Raw genomic sequence first — 19394 nt, 5'->3', positions numbered from 1 at the left:
ACATGGATGGAACTGGAGAATATTATGCTAAGTAAAATTAGAGAAAGACAAATATCATGACTTCACTCATATGAGGACTTTAAGAGACAAAACATATGAACATAAGGGAGGGGAAACAAAAATAATATAAAAACAGGGAGGGGGACAAGACATAAGAGACTCATAAATATGGAGAACAAACAGGGGGTTACTGGAGGGGGTGTGGGAGGGGGGATGGGCTAAATGGGTAAGGGGCATTAAGGAATCTACTCCTGAAATCATTGTTGCACTATATGCTAACTAATTTGGATGTAAATTTTAAAAAATTAAATTAAAGAAAGAAAGAAAGAAAAATGACAAACGAATGAACAACAAAAAAAAAAGGGCAAAAGAAAAACAAGCCATCAACTGATTCTTTCCATATAAACAGAAGGTTAAAGGAATGATACTGAATCCTATGGATTCAATCAAATGGATTAACTGTCCCTAACCGATAAGTGCCACATGACCTTCCCACAATTTTGGGGGGCAGACATAATATCCTAGAATCTAGCAAAGATCTAAGGCAAGAGTTCTTAAACTTGGATCTAGGGATCCTGGTTGTGAATCTGGTTAAGATCATGAATGTACTCCAGGGAGGTCCCACAAATCCTCTGAAGTTGTAAGCCAAGTCTGTGTGTACAAAAATACATACTGTTCTCCAGAAAAAGGATCAATGGTATCCATCAGATATTTGCTGATCCCCAAAAAGTTAAGAACTACTGCTTTTAGATTTGGCATATAACGCCAAAACCAAGAATGTCCTTGGTAATTTTTTAAATCTTAAATTATGGCACTAGTGAGATGTTGTATTTTAGCCTTTTTTTAAAGCTATGTGATGAAAAAGGAATATTAGACTCTTGTGTGCATAATAATCAGGCTGTATTTGTACAAATAATTTCATATACTCAAAAATGAATATTTGATGAAGATCCATAAATAGGATAATTAAGCCTTCGCATTTATATTCTCTCTCTCTGTTTCTTGGTCTGTCTTTCTCTCCAGCCTGGAGATAGGCTTATCTCTTAATCAGATAAAGTCCAAGTGTCTCTTCAGTTGGGCCATATACAATCTAAATCTTTGCAAATTCTTAGAAATGTTTTTCTAATTTCCTTAGAATCCACAAGTTAGTGATAGCCAATGCTCTTACTGAGGATGAAGGTGATTATGTATTTGCACCAGATGCCTACTCTGTTACTTTGCCTGCCAAAGTTCATGTTGTCGGTGAGTAGATAAATCATTGCAGAGTTGTGTTCTTGTTTTTTTGATTTTGCTTACCGTGGAAATATAACACATTCAAAACTGTGATATACATGAATTGGTATAAGTCACTAAGCATAATAGTTGATTCTTAAGAAGTCTTACAATGGAGTAGCTTTGCAAGGTGCCAGGCACCAACTACTTTGATTCCTCTTATATTCTTTTTGGCCAGATAAAATGTTGGTTCTATCAATAGTTACCACTAGCAAAGTACTGGCCCAGATATTCACATGGAAATGATTGTCTGATAACAAAGACCATATTTAATATTCTAGATCCTCCTAAGATCATCCTGGATGGTCTTGATGCTGACAATACAGTGACAGTAATAGCAGGAAGCAAGCTTCGTCTTGAAATTCCTGTCACCGGAGAACCACCTCCCAAAGCCCTTTGGAGCCGAGCAGATAAGGTTTGTTTTAAGTACACACACACACACACACCACCACACCTCCTGCCTTCCAATAGTCAAATGAAAGAAGAAAGCAAATAAATGTACAAGGGTACAGTATAGATGTAATTCCTTGGATTAAGAAAGATCACTGGTTTGGGGCACCTGGGTAACTCAGTCGGTTGAGCATCCGACTTCGGGTCAGGTTATGAACTCACTGATCGTGAGTTAGAGCCCTGTGTCGGGCTCTGTGCTGACAGTTCAGAGCTCTCTCTCATAGCTCTGACAGCTGTGACAGCTCTCTCTGACAGCTCACAGCTCTCTCTCTCTCAAAAATAAATAAGGATTAAAAATTTTTTAAAAAAGAAAAATCACTGGTTTTCAGGCAAATATAATCATCATTCATCTACTTTTCATATTTCTGATTACCTACTATGTGACCAGGCATGTTTTCATGTGCTGTAAAGATCCCATTTTTCATTCTAATAGGTGTGAGGGAATGAAGTGGAAGAGAAATAGATAATGAATTAGTAAATAAACAATTGAACAAAATCACTGTGGATAGTAATAAGTGCTATGAAGATTTTTTTAAAACAGTGTAATATGATTAGCAAGTGATTGCAAGGTAAATGACAATAGTTTCTATGAATGACAAAGAAACCATTATACAAAGATCAAAGGAAAAAGATTTCCAGGTAAAGTCAATGCAAGGGCAAAGGACAAGAAGAGAGGAAAAAATGAGCTTGATGTGTTGAAGGAACAGAAGAAAAGCCAGTGTGACTGGGTCAGAGTGAATAAGGAGGAAAATGATAAATAAGATTGGGTGGTAGACTAGTACTAGCTCAAGTGTCATTCTGTGGCTCCTAAAATAAAATGTGTTATGGGCAGTAAAACTATTCCGTATGATATTATAATTATGGACATATGTCATTATAGACTTGGCAAAACTCACAGATGTACAACATAAGAGTGGACCCTAATGTAAACTATAGACTTTGAATGATAATGATGTGTCAGTGTAGGCTCATTGATTATAAGAAATATACTGCTCTGATGTGGGATGTCAGTTGTGGAGGAGGTTGGTTTGTGTGGGGGAGGGGTTATATGAAAACTCTCTGTACTTTCCACAATTTTGCAGTGAGTCTAAATCTGACCCCAAAAATAATTTATTAATTAAAAAAAAAAAGAGTTGAAGAGTGTTTTTTCCTTTTCTGTTTTCTGGAGGAAAAAACAAAAGAGCATCATTAAGCTTTGGAACAACTTGAAACAGTGAAATGTATATGTATTAAAGTCCCCCAAGAGAAGGACAGAAGAATATGTAAAGAAATTAGAGCTAAAATTTTCCAAATTTGATAAAAACTAAAATTGCAGATATAAGAAGCTCAATAAAATCTAAGCACAAAGAGCATTAATAAAACCACACCAACTTGATAATAAATTATATTAAATAAATAAATAACAAAAATAAAAAATATAAAGAAAAAAAGAAAAAACCACACCAAGACCCATTAAAATCAAATTGATCAAACCCTATGATTAACAAAAAAAAAAAAATGTTTTTAAGTAGACAGGGAAAAAAGTCACATTAAATATATAGAAATAAAGAAAAGAGTGACAGCAGATCTCTCTGGAAGCAAGGCAAGTGAGAGGACAGTGAGGCAACATCTTTAAAGAAAAAACTGTCAAAAAAAAAAAAAGAAAAAAAAAAAAAAAAAAAAAGAAAAAACTGTCAACCTAGAATACTATGAATTCTAAAAAATTCTATAAATTCTAAAAAATATATATCAACCTAGAATTCTATACTGAGTAAAAATTTCAGAAACAAAGGCAAAATAAAATTATTTTCAGATATATAAAAGCTGAAAGAAATAATCACTGGCAGACCTGCACCACAAGAAATGCTAAAAGAAGTCCTTAAGTCATAAGGAAAATAATGTCAGGTTGAATCATTTTCACAAAGGAACAAAGAGCATCAGAAATGATAACCGTGTGGATAAACATAAGAGTTTTTTTGTATTATTTCAATCTCTTTAAAAGATAATTGACTGTTTAAACAAAAAAAATAATAATATACTGTTGTTTGTACTGTAAGTAAAATTTATGACAATAAAAACATAAGGTCAAGAAAAAAAAAAGAATGGAAAGTAAGAATTAGGAGGGTGAAAAGGGAGGTATTGTTGTAATATCGCATGAAAGTAGACTGTGAAAAGTTAAAGATGTATACCATAAACCCTAAAGGAACCACTAAAATAATGAACAAAAAGTTATAGCTAATAAGCCAACAAAGGATATAGTATGAAATCACAAAAAATATTTAATTAATCTAAAAGAAGGCAGAAAAAGAGGCACAAAGAACAGGGCAAGTAGAAAACAAATAGCAAGATAATAGAATTGCAATAGAAAAATTGCAATAGAAAAACAGATAAATTAGAGATTTCAATACTCTTCTCTTAGTAGTTGCTAAAACAAGAAGACAGACCATCAGTAAGGATATTTAAGATGTGAACAATACTGGCAACCATCTTGATCTAATTGACATTTACAGAATACTCCAATGACACATACAGAATGGGCATTATTTTATAGTTTTTTTTAACGCTTTTATTTATTTTTGAGACAGAGAGAGAGCATGAGCAGGGGAGGGGCAGAGGGAGAGGAAGACACAGAATCTAAAGCAGGCAGCACAGAGCCCGATGCGGGGCTTGAACTCACAGACTATGAGATCATGACCTGAGCTGAAGCCGGACGCTTGACCGACTCAGCCACCCAGGTGCCCCCAGAATGGGCATTATTTTAAAATTGCATATGGAGGAGCGACTGTATGTTTCAGTTGGTCAAGCGTCCGACTTCGCCTCAGGTCATGATCTCAAAGTTTGTGAGTTCACGGGGCTTTGTGCTGACAGCTCAGAGTCTGGAGCCTGCTTCTGATTCTGTGTCTCCCTCTCACTCTCCCCCTCCCCAGCTTGTTCCCTCTCCCTCCCTCTCTGTCTGTCTCAAAATAGTAAACATTAAAAAAAAATTGGTATGGAAAATGTCCAAGATAGACCATAAGTAAGTCTCAACAAATGTAAAAGGATTAAAGGAATACTACTAACAGTAAAGAGGAATGAATTACTGATGTATGCAACAACTTGGATGAATAATTATGCTGAATGAAAGAAGCTCAACAACAACAACAACAATTATTTTTAAAAACTGCTAATACCAAATACAAGGATATGGAACAATCAGACTTTCATACATCACTGGTAGGAATGCAAAATGGTCCACCCACTTTGGAAAGCAGTTTGGTAGTTTTTTTTTTATAAAGTTAAACATGCACTTTACCATACAATCCTATAGTGAAACTCCTAGCTATCTACCCTAGAGAAATGAAGACATATGTCCACACAAAAACTTGTACATAAATGTTTACAACAGCTTTATTTATAATTGTCAAAACTTGGAAACAACCCAAAAGTCCAATTGTACAAACATACAGTTTGTACATGCATAATCCAACTGCACATGGAATATACAATAGAATACTACTCAGCAGTAAAACAGAAGGTGCTAGTAATACATGTAGCAACATGGTTGAATCTAAACAGCATCATGCTGAGTGAAAGAAGACCGATCCAAAAGGCTACATACTGTTTGAGTCTGTTATATGAACATTCTGGAAAAAGGAAAACTAGAGAGATAAATAACAGATTGGTGGTTGCCAGGGACCAGAGTGTAGGGGTGAATGAGTTGACAGTGAAGGAACATGGGGACACTGTTGGGGATCATGGAAATGGTATGTATCTTGATTGTGGTGGTGGTAGTTACACAATCACACAAATTTGTCAGAATTCATAGAACTCTATGTATAAAAAGTGTGAATTTTACTCTATGTAAATTATATAGCACAACAGACAAGCAAACAAAATATAGAAAACTAAAGAAGATAATGCAACACCACCCTAAGTATTTTCTTTTCACATTAAAAATAAAGCAGAAAATCTTTTACAATCTTAAGATTTGAATTTGGCTAATGAGACAACTCATCTTTGACAAAGCAGGAAAGAACATCCAATGGAAAAAAGACAGTATCTTTAACAAATGGTGCTGGCAGAACTGGACAGCAACATGCAGAAGGTTGAAACTAGACCACTTTCTCACACCATTCACAAAAATAAACTCAAAATGGATAAGGGACCTGAATGTGAGACAGGAAACCATCAAAACCTTAGAGGAGAAAGCAGGAAAAGACCTCTCTGACCTCAGCCGTAGCAATCTCTTACTCGACACATCCCCAAAGGCAAGGGAATTAAAAGCAAAAATGAATTACTGGGACCTTATGAAGATAAAAAGCTTCTGCACAGCAAAGGAAACAACCAACAAAACTAAAAGGCAACCAACGGAATGGGAAAAGATATTTGCAAATGACATATCGGACAAAGGGCTAGTATCCAAAATCTATAAAGAGCTCACCAAACTCCACACCCGAAAAACAAATAACCCAGTGAATAAATGGGCAGAAAACATGAATAGACACTTCTCTAAAGAAGACATCCGGATGGCCAACAGGCACATGAAAAGATGTTCAACGTCGCTCCTCATCAGGGAAATACAAATCAAAACCACACTGAGATATCACCTCACGCCAGTCAGAGTGGCCAAAATGAACAAATCAGGAGACTATAGATGCTGGAGAGGATGTGGAGAAACGGGAACCCTCTTGCACTGTTGGTGGGAATGCAAATTGGTGCAGCCGCTCTGGAAAGCAGTGTGGAGGTTCCTCAGAAAATTAAAAATAGACCTACCCTATGACCCAGCAATAGCACTGCTAGGAATTTACCCAAGGGATACAGGAGTACTGATGCATAGGGGCACTTGTACCCCAATGTTTATAGCAGCACTCTCAACAATAGCCAAATTATGGAAAGAGCCTAAATGGCCATCAACTGATGAATGGATAAAGAAATTGTGGTTTATATACACAATGGAATACTACGTGGCAATGAGAAAGAATGAAATATGGCCTTTTGTAGCAACGTGGATGGAACTGGAGAGTGTGATGCTAAGTGAAATAAGCCATACAGAGAAAGACAGATACCATATGGTTTCACTCTTATGTGGATCCTGAGAAACTTAACAGAAACCCATGGGGGAGGGGAAGGAAAAAAAAAAAAAAAGAGGTTAGAGTGGGAGAGAGCCAAAGCATAAGAGACTGTCAAAAAACTGAGAACAAACTGAGGGTTGATGGGGGGTGGGAGGGAGGGAAGGGTGGGTGATGGGTATTGAGGAGGGCACCTTTTGGGATGAGCACTGGGTGTTGTATGGAAACCAATTTGACAATAAATTTCATATATTAAAAAAAATGAATTTGGCTAATATGAGAAAATTTTGTTCTATTATAAAACAGAAGAATTATGAAAACTATCTCAGGTATTCTTATTGCTCTCACAATCTTATGTTATTGAAGACTTATGAGTCCTAATCCAGACACAAAAAAGTAAAGAGTTAATTTAATAGTTATTAGAAAATTACCCAGTTTCTAAATTACCTTGACCTTCTCTGTTTTTTCTCTTTGTATGCTGGCTATTCATTGTCATATAGGAAATATGACCTAGGAATCAGAAAAATGGAATGCTACTTCAAATTTCTGGTTTAAGAAAGAAAGAAGGAAAGAAGTGAGGTAGAAGAAAAGGAGAAAAAGGAGGAAGAGGAGGAGAAAGAGAAAATAAAGAAAGAAAATATAATGGAAGGCCCAACCTCACTCTGTCTTTACTTTGGGAATTAGATATTCATTCATTCATTCTGTCCTATTGGAAGGGAAAATTCAATACTCAATAACTTGTAAGGAAAACTGGCATTGTGGTCTTCTTCAACCCTCTTCAGTATTTCTAAATTTTCAAGACACATAAATAAGCAAGTCATGATTAGTTCTTAAATATTTAATTTCATGTACAAAGAGACTCCTCTACTAAAATAACACTTCTGCACTCCTATTTTTAGTCCTTCAGCTTTCTCTTTGGTGGGTTCGTGCTTAGTGGGCTTTGGAGACAAATCCCAGTTCTTCTCATTGTTAGCCATGTGGCCCTGAGCCACAGCTTTCTCCTGTAATATGGGATGTTAACACCTTTGTCTTTAGGGTTGGTGGAGGATTACATTAAGAACATGTATTTTAGGCCTTAGCACCACATCCAGCTTAAGTTCTAAGGTACTTTGGAATAGTCCTTGTCATATAGGTCATGCCGTATTTTGTTTCTCTCCTCCTTAGGCTATTATGGAGGGCAGTGGCCGGATAAGAGCAGAATCTTACCCTGACAGCAGCACTCTGGTTATTGACGTCGCTGAAAGAGATGACTCTGGTGTTTACCACATAAATCTGAAAAATGAAGCTGGGGAAGCACATGCAAGCATCAAGATTAAAGTTGTGGGTAAGTCCTCTGGTTCAACAAACTTCTAGAATCAAGTTTACATGTCCATATCCAGAGTAGACTTTGCCAGCTCTTGGTTCTCTCAACTCTTCTGGGTAGTCAACAAATGAAACACAGATAGCTATGTTTTATAAATCACCATTGTTCTTTTTCTACCTTTCCCATTCCTTTTCTTTCCTGTCCTTCCCTTCCCTTCTCTTCTCTTCGTGTCTTCTTTTTTCTTGCCCAGAGGTCCAATTGCAGGAATGTGTAACTAAAGTTAACTGTTTGGGGTTGCTGGTCATTAGCTCTCCACAGTTGTATTCCTTTCAGTTTCCTTTAAAGTCACTGAAACAATCGCTAAACAATTTCCAACATCACAATCATTGTAGAAGAGTAAGATTTGCCTTAGTCCTTAGATGACAACTTAGGTGTATTTTTCCTAAGCTTGAAACCAAGTGAAATGAGTCCAGCAGATTATTGGTGGTCCAAGCTCTCATGATCTCTTCATCTCACTTTATTTCTCCCTTAAGAATCATATTTCAAATGGACCAGAAACTAAGGTCACTTTATCAGACACTGAATTATGTTAATAAGATATGGTAACTTGCCATTTTTGACTTGGATTTTTACCAATCAACATCTTGATTCTTCCAACTGATTTACAGTTCACTTTGTAGTTCAAAACAAAACACAACACGAAATCACATCTGATATTATGCAATAATTTCTTGTTTACCGTTTTCAAGGTAAAGGACAAGTATCTTGAGTTCCATATGGGGCTTGCTCTCTAATGTTGTGACACTGGTTTAAAGGACTTGAATACATATTATATTTATCTTTATTGGGCTCACCTTCCCTTATCCCATATGGAGCATGACTTTTTGTCCAAATTAGTTACTACATGCATTTCAATAAACATGGAAAAGCATTCAGAAAAAACACTGCTTCTATGATTATTACCAAAAACTGATTTTCCAATTAACATTTTTCTTGTGCTCTCACTTACTCTTACTTTATTTTACTTTTTCTATCCTATTCTATTCTATTCCATTTTTTGTTTGCTACAGACATCCCTGATCCTCCAGTGGCACCAAATGTGACAGATGTGGGAGATGATTGGTGCATCATGAACTGGGAGCCTCCTGTCTATGATGGAGGGTCCCCAATCTTAGGTAACTGCATGTCGGTCAATCTGTGAAACCACCATTGAAGTTGAAGTCCTCTTTATGCTTATTAGTATAGAGCATATTTTAAAATATTGCATGTAGAAGAAAACCTATTCTACTATGACTTTAAATATCCATTCAAATTGAAATATATTTTGGGATTCTTTATAAGTACTTGAGATTGAAATAACTGATGAATATCATCTGACTGTTCTCTTTTTTGTTTGACATCTACATTTAATATCTAGTTTTGCAACATCTATAGGTTTAACTTTAAGTTGTTCTAATCAGTAAATATCTAGCTCCATAGAATTATGTGTATGAAAAAAAAATTTTTAGAGATAAATATTTAAAAGAATTTGCTTCCCTGTGGAACAAGAATTTTTTCTATTTGAAACTCACAAAAGTGAGTTTTCCCTCTTCTAACCTACATTGTTTGGACTCCTAGCCAAATCTATTACTCAACTGTAACAATGGTATTTCTATAGTCTATATAGCTGTGATTTATTTTTCTCTCTTATCTTCCTGTGCAATTTTAATTTTTTTCTAGTCCTATTACTTTTATCTATATCCTATGATGTTAATGTTTGTATTCCCTATAATTTCTCTCAAACAACTGGTAAAATAAGGTGGCTTAAAAATATATGCATACCTGACTATTTTACTTAGAGATTTTATGAATTCTAATATCTGACAAAGTTTAATTTTGGAAGCCATGGAAAAACCTTAGTTTCCATTTCATGTCACCTGCAGGATACTTTATTGAGAGGAAAAAGAAACAAAGCTCCAGATGGATGAGGCTAAATTTTGATCTCTGCAAAGAAACAACTTTTGAGCCCAAGAAGATGATTGAAGGTGTAGCTTATGAGGTCCGCATCTTTGCAGTCAATGCCGTTGGTATCTCCAAGCCCAGTATGCCCTCCAAGCCTTTTGTTCCTTTGGGTAAGTCAGGAGATGTGTCTCTGTCATGGAAATCATTGCCCTGACTTCTTCCCTCCAACTTCTAACAAGGTTTCTTAGAGTCGTGCGTGAGCAGGAGGTTGGAGGTGGTTAGGGGCACCTAAGAAATTGAAAAACAACTTTGGTAGAACTGAACGTCTTCATAGTGTAGACCCTGGAATTTATTACCAGAATTCCGGTGAAAGCTGTATGTGGATCTGGTTGCTGCTTCCCACTGAAAACACAAAGCTGAGCCATTGACACATGACCACTCCCCATTTGTCCTTCTGAAGGTATAACTCAGGACCTATGTGTAAACACTATAACTAAACAGAGACCACTTCTACAAAGCACTCTTGAAAACTAGTCTCTTTGCTTTACCATCACACCTTAAATGCTATCTAATGAACTAACAAAGTCAGTTCAGTAAAGGCAAAGAAATAGAAGATAAGATGTTTTCCTCTTTTATGGTAGTGAAGTACTACTTTTTTTCAATAGAAAGAAGATTCAGTACAGGATTTATACTTTAAAATTAGAGGGTTATGGGAAATTTACTCTGGATCATTAGATCTCAAACTCTGACTTTTTTCAACTTCCTTAGGCCTCCCAGCCTCTCATGCCAACCTCCCAAACTGGAGGGAAAGTGTGGCAGCGTTTCTGAAATTGTCCACGCCTAGCAGATCTTTACCTTCCACGCAGCATATCCTCAAGGAGTCTTCACTGAGTTTTATTAAGACATAGGCCTCTCTGTATATTTTTATTTATATCCTAGTTAATTTTTATCACAGCTTGTGCTGTAACACCATAGTTAATCATTTCTTCTGTTTCTTTCTTTTCTTTTCTTTCTTTCTTTTTTGTTTTTTATCTTTGAAGCTGTAACCAGCCCTCCTACACTTCTGGCCGTTGACTCCGTAACTGACACCACTGTCACAATGAAGTGGAGGCCCCCGGACCAGATTGGTGCAGCAGGTTTAGATGGCTATGTGCTAGAGTATTGCTTTGAAGGAAGTAAGTACAACTCGTAGTTAAAATGAATACCATCATCAATAGGTGAGATACTCCCCCCTTTCTTTTGTTATCATTCTGGGGAACTCTTCTCCTTCCTACCAAAAATGACAACAAGCAAAAGTCTTCCTTCTAAGATGGATAAAAAATTTGCCCTTTTTTGGTACTTGATGCTAACAAATGGAGATCTCAAAAATATACTAGATAGGCGGCCAGATTAGACACCACGATAAGTCTAAGACATAGAAAGAAGGGATTCTGACAAAACTTCAGGGATTTCCACTTCTTGAATTGGTGGAGTTAAATTGCACCAAGAAAAATAAAAGTCTAGTTAGGATGAAGCAAGTTGGACATTCTAAACCCTATACAGAGTAGAGGTCTGCTATCAAAAAAGCTGCCTACTTCTGGGTAATAAAGGGAGACTATATATTTGGCTAGCTGCTGATCATGCCTTCAAGAAGAAGAAGAAAAGAAGAGAAGAAGAGAAGAAGGAGGAGGAGGAGGAGGAGGAGGAGGAGGAGGAGGAGGAAGAGAATTAAGAACAACTTTCAGTGGCAGCATTAAATCTCAGAGGGTGTAAGCAATAGGTTTGACATGTGACAGGAATTTGTCTCAGTATATAAAAATGTAATCACTGAAATTTAGAAGGAGAAGAGAAACAGTTTAAAAAAAGACTTGTTGATAGAAATAATAGACAAAGAGAAAATGACACAAGAAAATATGGGCCAGAGTGTACCTAAAACCAAAAATGATGTGAAATTCACTGAAAGCCTGTTGTGTTTTTGGTATCCTGCTTGCCATGATTTGAAAATGGATGACTAAAACTGTCCCAGTTTGAACTCAGGCTCCACTCTAGATGAGGTAGGTAAACAACCCACTGGGGAAGCTTGTACATATCACCACAAATGATAGGCCAAGATTTAGCTTCTGAGAAAGCTCTTTGGACTCCAAACTTTAATGTGGATCTTATCTGAAGGAAAGGGAGACTACAGAGCACATTTGGGAAATCAGGAATGTGACTACAAAGGCACCCTCCCAGGAGGAAAACCTCTGGAGAAGAAACTTCCTATGAGAGAAAACTGCGGCAAAGGAAATCCCAGGCCCCTGGATTGGGGCACCCCTGGAAACCACCGTTGGTGCTGGTTGGGAGGGAACAAGAGACAGGGGGACAAGGCATCCTGGTAACAGTTCCAGTGACATGTGCTCTGCTCACAGAGCACGCTGCTTCATTTCTCCAGGGCTTAGAAAGCCACTAACTAAAACTAGTAGGGGCATTATGAGAAAGTTCCCAGGCATCCCAGCATAGGAGGGGGGTAGTGTCACTAATGCAAAAAGGTAAATTCTTGAGCACTTCAGAATATGGTTTATTCCCATTCTATTCCTCTCCCATTTCAAAAACTCATGAGTACTCCACTCTGTTATTTATATCACCCCACCAGAAAAATCTCCCCATCTGACATGTGATGTGGCTGCTGAGCACGAACATTTGTGTTTGTATGAAACAGAGCAAATTCTTTACTCTTTTCTTTCTGATAGGTTTAAAAAGTAAGAAGATACAGCAAAATGATAGATGCCTGTCATTTTGATGTTACCCACCTTAGATAAAATACAACGAAGTGTATTTTACATAATTTTGTGTGTGATCTGTGTAGATACATATGTATACGGGTATATACATATGTATATGTACACAGTCATTATTATGTATATATTTTGCCACATAACGTTTTGGAATTAGCTTTCTATGGAAGTTCTTTCATAACGTGTATATCTTTCTTCTCGCAGTCTTTTCTTTCTTTATGTGGCTGCCCTATTCTTCATTCTTTTTAATGGCTGTTGTCCTCCAGACTAATTTTCTGTAGTGTTTAATGCTTTTAGATATGTCAGGTTTTATTCTGTAAGAGAATTCTTTCTTTTATAAGATCGTGTGTTGGTTTTGACTCTGCCTTTCTCTTGTTTTTGTTTTTTTTAATGCCTGCAGCACATTACTCTTCTTTGTTTTCTTCCTTCACTCTAGCTCTTTCTTTTCGTTCTTAAAAATTCTCCTCATGTATCAAATAACTTTCATATTCCTTCCCCATCCCCTGGACACTGTTTTCTTTCTCTGTTTTCCTCAATTAAAGTGGTTCAAACGTGAAGGGATGGGCTATTTTTGTTCCCCTCTGATCTTGTTTCGTCCTGTCTTCTCTTGAAATTTCTCCTTTACTAGTTCTTCACTATTTCAAGCACGTTTTCTGTCTCCTATTTTCACTTTCTCATCAACTGTCTCTTCACTATGAAAATATCAGCACAGTGACTCCCAACCTGACCATTGGCTTAAAGAGGTATTTCTTTTTCAGTGTTCTTAAGTAATTTTTATCATCCACATGCCCTTGCAGCCACCAGGATATTTTGGCTCCCTGCTCCTTTTCCCAGGTACTCCTAGAAGGGATGGGATAAGAGAGAGGAGAAGGTTCCAAGGGGTTCCACTCCCCTGCTCCTCTCCTGATAACAGGTGAAAAGGCATCATCCCAAACCAGTGGGGGTATGCCCACAACCCATGAGCCAGCAACATTCCCTCCAGTCACGTGGAACGCAGGGACCCAGGCATGCTCAATTTGTTTTCTTGACTGCAGAACTTGTTGTTATGGCAACCAGAGGCTGCCTCCTGAGCTGCTGGGAAGACAGGGCTGGCTTTATCCTGAGTGCCTTCACTCCCAGACTGTGATGATTGAACCCCATAGCAGGAGTTCTTTGTTACCTGGGTGCCTGGGAGGACCCTCCCTGGCTGGGGTCGCAGGGACAGGTGAAAAGATAGACTGTTCCACTGTGTGCTGCTCCCCTATGGAGTCCGGGACCCGCTCCTCCTTTCTCTTCAGGGTCTTGCTTTGTTCCTCTCTACCTCTTGTTCCCACAGCTGGAGGTGCCCAGCCTCTTGTCTCCTCTTCTTCTCTGTGGCAGATGCCTCAGGACAAAAACCACAGTCTGAACAGAGTAGGCTGTGGCTCTCCTGAGGAACTACCCACCCCCCCAACCCCAATGTGTTTGGTCTCTTCCGTCACTGCTCTGAAGACAAATATCTTTGCATACTTTGCATACTTTACTAACAGAGAATGCTGACTACTGATACGATATTCTTCTGGTGTGAAAGTGGGTGTCTTTAATTAATTTTAATGACGGATTCTCAAAGGTACATCAGCAAAACAGTCTGATGAAAATGGGGAGGCTGCATATGACCTACCAGGTAAAGTATTCTATGAAAGCTTTCAAACTTTCTTACTATATGATACAGTTTCTGGGAATGTTCCATGACCAAGCATGAAGTACACCTACCACCCACACATGAAAAAGTCCTTAGAGATCAAGGGGGTGGGCAGGCATTGAGCTAATAATGTGGGATCCAAGCCTCCCCCAACCAACCCTGTGGGCATAATGCATACAAACTTTCAGAAGTTGAAATATTTGCAACCCTTGAATGCTGGGTTCAAATTCTCTTGATATAGATAAAGCTACCAAAACCTTTTAAAAAATATCATCATTTTTGATTGAAGTGAAAGAATTATGCCAACACCTTATAAGCCTTGTCTCCAGGGCTGTGTTTCCTGTCTGCCATGGATATTAGCTTCTTGTATTCATAAATGGAAGCATTATCAGACTCCCTATGCACATATGAGTGCCTCATAATAAAAAAACAACCAAGATAAAACAGGGAGGTTATATAACTATAAAGGTTTGTGTCTCTCATTCATAAGAATAGTATTTTCTTGTTCTTCTGAACTTTAACATATGTAGATGGCTAAATGTCATGAGTATGTCAATCCTTATGAAACTGAATTGGAGTAAAACTGCTACAAAATTCTTGGGGACAGTTACTGTGATTCAGGATACTCTAGTATCATGTCAGTATCCTGAATCATAGTGACTGTCCCCAAGAATTCAGGATACTCTAGTATCATAGTATCCTGAATAAGAGGTTTTTCAGAAATAGCAGAATCTGATTATCCTTCTTCCTGTTACTTACATTAGCCATTCTAGGCCATTTTCATTTAAATATGAAAAATGCCTACCCATGTAATGTGAGTCCATACCAAAATCATATTTCCTCCAACTGATTTAATTATAAGTAAAATACTAGTTTGGAGTCGACCGTACCAGTTAGGATGATTTTTTTTCACTAAACACCATTTCTCCTTCTTGTCCTTTTCTTTTATGAATTTTAGCCGAGGATTGGATAGTTGCAAACACAGATCTGATCGATAAGACCAAGTTCACCATCACAGGTCTGCCTACAGATGCAAAGATCTTTGTTCGCGTGAAGGCGGTGAACGCCGCAGGCGCCAGCGAGCCCAAATACTACTCCCAGCCCATCCTGGTGAAGGAAATCATAGGTAAGTGGCAAGGCTTTCAAAACTTTGTCTCCATTTCATGTTATTTGATTTTGCTTTTTAACCCCTTTCTTTCTCAAAACCTCCTATTTTGCTGTCCCTCCTTTGATGTATTGTAAATGCCTCCTGGGAGTTAGAAATGAACAAAACAGCTCTTATTTACCAGTGTGGAGGTCAGCTCAGAGTCTGTAACTTGGAATGAGGACCAGCTAGCTAACCTCCCCAGGCTCTGAGCCGGCTCTGGCGGGGCTGCCCGTTCCCACGGAGGGAGCGTGAATGCAGCGGTGCCAACTTCAGCAACGTGGCTCCAGTGGGTCTGCGAGGCCAGAACCGTCTTCATGGTGAGATGAACGCATTATTTGCCCTTTTCAGCGTCTGACCTCCGCCCTGACGGTGCAAAAGCAATGGCGAGTAAAACCACAGGTGCCTCAGCACAGGTCAAGTCAGCGCCACGGAACCAGACTAGTTCCTTCCGTCTTCCTCACCACCTTGCACTCGGAGTTAAAATCAGAGGACCGGCTTTGCCTTGGCATGTTCTTGCTGAAGCATAAAAATTATTCATTTTATTAAACCTTGGTCCTCGAGTACACATTTTTCCTACCTCTATGTGACAGTGAAATGCAAAGTATATATAAAGACCTCACGCTGCGTGCTATAGCGCAGTGGTTGTCTGCCGGAGGCTGAACTAGTGACTTTTCTCACACAATTCCATTTTACTTGAAAACATGGCCACTTGGCAGGCATTTTTAAGAAAACAAATGGAATGAGCCTGTCACTGTGAAGAAAGCAACTTAGAGTTTTTGTTGTCAGCCTTTCAATGAAAAGTGAACTTTGAAGCAAAAATTGGAATTTTGGGAAACTCCTATCCATTGCCATGGACTTGACAGCCCTCAACACTTAAAAACTTTTCTCATGAAAAAAATTTTTTTCTCATGAAATAGGCGGTGATATTAATAAATGTAGTTTTTATATTGAATAAGGGAATATGTCAACATTTAGAAGATCTACGTAATGTGGTGAAGTGATGTTTTCCATTAAAAATATGCATGGGTAAGATTTACATTAAAAATGTAAGATAGATTAGTGGATTTTAATGTAACAGAGTATGAAAAGTTAATTGAAGTGGCTTCAGATTCCACGCTGCAGCTCACCTTTAAGAAATCACAATTTATCATGTTTTAGTGTAGGATCAAAAAGGAATATCCATAATTGTCTGAAAAGTTTATTAAAATATTTCTCCTGTCTGTGCAAAGCCAGATTTTCTTCATTTAAATGACTTCAGCCAATACAACACATTACAACAGACTGAACACAGAAATAGGAGACTCCAGATATCCTCTATTAAGTCAGACATTAAATAGATTTGCTAAAATATAAAATAATTCCATTAAAATGTCATTTATGTTGTTATCTTTAAATTAATAACTAGATATTTGAAAAGTTCAGTTTTAATTTCTAATATGGTAAATATTGATAAACCCACATAAGCAGAAGCTGAGAAATTGCTTTTTTGGGAAGGGTCCTTGATAATTTTTTTTCTTTTTCTAAATTTTTTTTTTTTGATGTTTATTTATTTTTGAGACAGAGAGAGCATGAACAGGGGAGGGTCAGAGAGAGAGAGAGGGAAACACAGAATCCGAAACAAGCTCCAGGCTCCGAGCTGTCAGCACAGAGCCCGACGTGGGGCTTGAACTCACGGAACCACGAGATCATGACCTGAGCCGAAGTCAGACGCTCAACCGACTGAGCCACCCAGGCGCCCCGGGTCCTTGATAATTTTTAAGAGTATGTTAGAAAACTGAGACCAAAACATTTGAGAGTTCCTGTTCCAGGGGAAAGAACACTGGACTGGGGGCCTGGATATCTAAGTTCTAGACCATGTCTGCCACAGACAATTGGGAGTGAGTGGATGGATGGATGGATGGATGGATGCAAGAAAGCATGAAGAGTGGGGCGCCTGGATGGCTTAGTCGGTTAAGCGTCCGACTTTGGCTCAGGTCACAATTTCATGGTTCATGAGTTCAAGCCCCGTATCAGGCTCTGTGCTGACAGCTCAGAGCCTGGAGTCTGCTTTGGATTCCATGTCTCCTTCTCTCACTCATACTCTGTCTCTCTGTCCATCTCTTAAAAATAAATAAACATTAAAAAATTTTTCTAAAAAAAAGCATGAAGAGTATACATTTTCTTAGTAGATTCAGAAGCCAATCTTTTTAAGTTGAATCCTGTTTCCATCATTTATTAGCTAGTGACCTCAGATAAGAGACTTGATCTTCCTGAGCCTTAATTTGTTCATCTGCAAAATGGAGATAATAATAGTATTTGACAAGAGTGCCTGGGTGGCTTGGTCAGTTAAGTGTCTGAGTTCAGCTCAGATAACGATCTCACAGTTCATGAATTTGAGCCCCATGTCAGGCTCTGGAGCCTGCTTTGGATTCTGTGTCGTCCTCTCTCTCTGCTCCTCCCCTGCTCACACTCTGTCTCTGTCTCAAAAATAAATAAACCTTGAAAAAAATTTTTTAATAATAGTACTTGACACATCAAGAGGCTATCAGAATTAAATATATTGATCCATGTTGCTGCTTTACAGAGTGTTTGCCACATAATAAGCTCTCAATATGTGTTAGCTTTTATTATGATGATGGTTTAGTTTACTACAGAATCTGGCTGAGTCTCCTTTTCCTTATATGTAAAGTTAGGGAGTTACACGATCTCCAAATTCACTTCCAATCCCAACAATCAGTAATCATCATCATCATCATCTCCTCAAGTTTATTGAACACCTACTATTCTCAACCATTAATCCTCACAACAATTGTACAAATTAGGTGCTTTCATCATCCTGATTTTATGGAACAGGTGTCTGAAACCAGAGCTACCATGTATCAGATCCAGTACTCAAACCCAGATCTCTAACTCAGAAGTTCATGCTTCTAAGTAGAGCATAGGACTCAAGCCTGACTCCAGATTCTTTTTTTTTTTTTTTTTTGAGAGAGAGGACACAAGTGAGCAAGAGGCAGAGAGAGAGAGAGAGAGAGAAAGAGAATGAATCCCATGAGGGGCAGAGAGAAAGAGAGAGAGAGAAGCATGGCTCACCCAAAGCGGGGTTCATGTTCACCTGAAGTGGGGCTTGAGTTCACCTGAAGTAAGGCTCAAGCTCACCCAATGCAGGACTCAAACTCTCGAACTGTGAGATCATGACCTGAGCCAAAATGAAGAGTCAGATGCTTAATCGACTGAGCCACCCACCCAGGTGTCCCAAGGCTAACTCCAGGTTCTAATCCTGGCTGTGTCACCAAGGGCACATTACTCAACCTCCTATCCTCCTGTTTCTTTATCATAAAGTAAAACAGTACCTATCCTACAAGGTGGCCTTGAGGTTTAAATTAGTCCCTTCATCAAAAGTGTTTAGTCCAGTGTCTGCCACATACTAAGCCCTCAAGTGCTGACACCTGTCTCATCCCTGTGAACCTATGAGCCTTTGACTCCCTGCTTCTGATGGGTTTGCAACAACATGCTCTAGTATCTTTATGGTGTTTAATTAATGAACATTAGTACATAGTGGGCTAGGGCCACCTATTATGTACCTCGTAGCCACATGGGGAGAAAGTTACTATCCAATTCCAACAGAATTACCTAAATAACAAGTGCTAGGTACTAAAACTTTGTTTTGTTTTTTTCTGGTGAGAAAAAGTGGGCACTCCTATCAGCTAATGTGCTGCCTATGGATCTTTTGTGGAATGTTCATTGCAGAATGCATTTGCTGTCAGAAACTGAAAAATATATATAAAGTCCTACAAGAAAACTTGGTGTTTTTCTATAAAGTTGTTTTAGACTTATAATGACTGTAAAAATAGGAAGTTGCTAT

The 19394-nt window shown here is 38.2% G+C and overlaps 1 protein-coding gene across 9 annotated transcripts in view; it reads left to right on the top strand.

Annotated features, from left to right (window-relative positions):
* Nucleotides 1–19394, top strand: part of MYBPC1 (myosin binding protein C1) — an 87323-nt gene that overhangs the window by 50697 nt on the left and 17232 nt on the right. For 6 of the 9 annotated variants that reach the window (XM_058741634.1, XM_058741632.1, XM_058741629.1 and 3 more), the window contains 8 exons: nt 1136–1242; nt 1554–1687; nt 7914–8073; nt 9123–9227; nt 9975–10163; nt 11034–11168; nt 14335–14388; nt 15365–15532. In XM_058741634.1, the coding sequence (XP_058597617.1) occupies nt 1136–1242; nt 1554–1687; nt 7914–8073; nt 9123–9227; nt 9975–10163; nt 11034–11168; nt 14335–14388; nt 15365–15532 (1052 nt within the window). The remainder of the gene's footprint in view (nt 1–1135; nt 1243–1553; nt 1688–7913; nt 8074–9122; nt 9228–9974; nt 10164–11033; nt 11169–14334; nt 14389–15364; nt 15533–19394) is intronic. The other 3 variants (XM_058741637.1, XM_058741633.1, XM_058741635.1) reach the window with 1 other exon arrangement.

Source organism: Neofelis nebulosa, chromosome 8, assembly GCF_028018385.1.
Source record: "Neofelis nebulosa isolate mNeoNeb1 chromosome 8, mNeoNeb1.pri, whole genome shotgun sequence".
Lineage (NCBI taxonomy): Eukaryota > Metazoa > Chordata > Mammalia > Carnivora > Felidae > Neofelis > Neofelis nebulosa.
The sequence above is the reverse complement of the archived record's forward strand: the minus strand, read 5'-3'. Positions and strand labels throughout refer to the sequence as shown.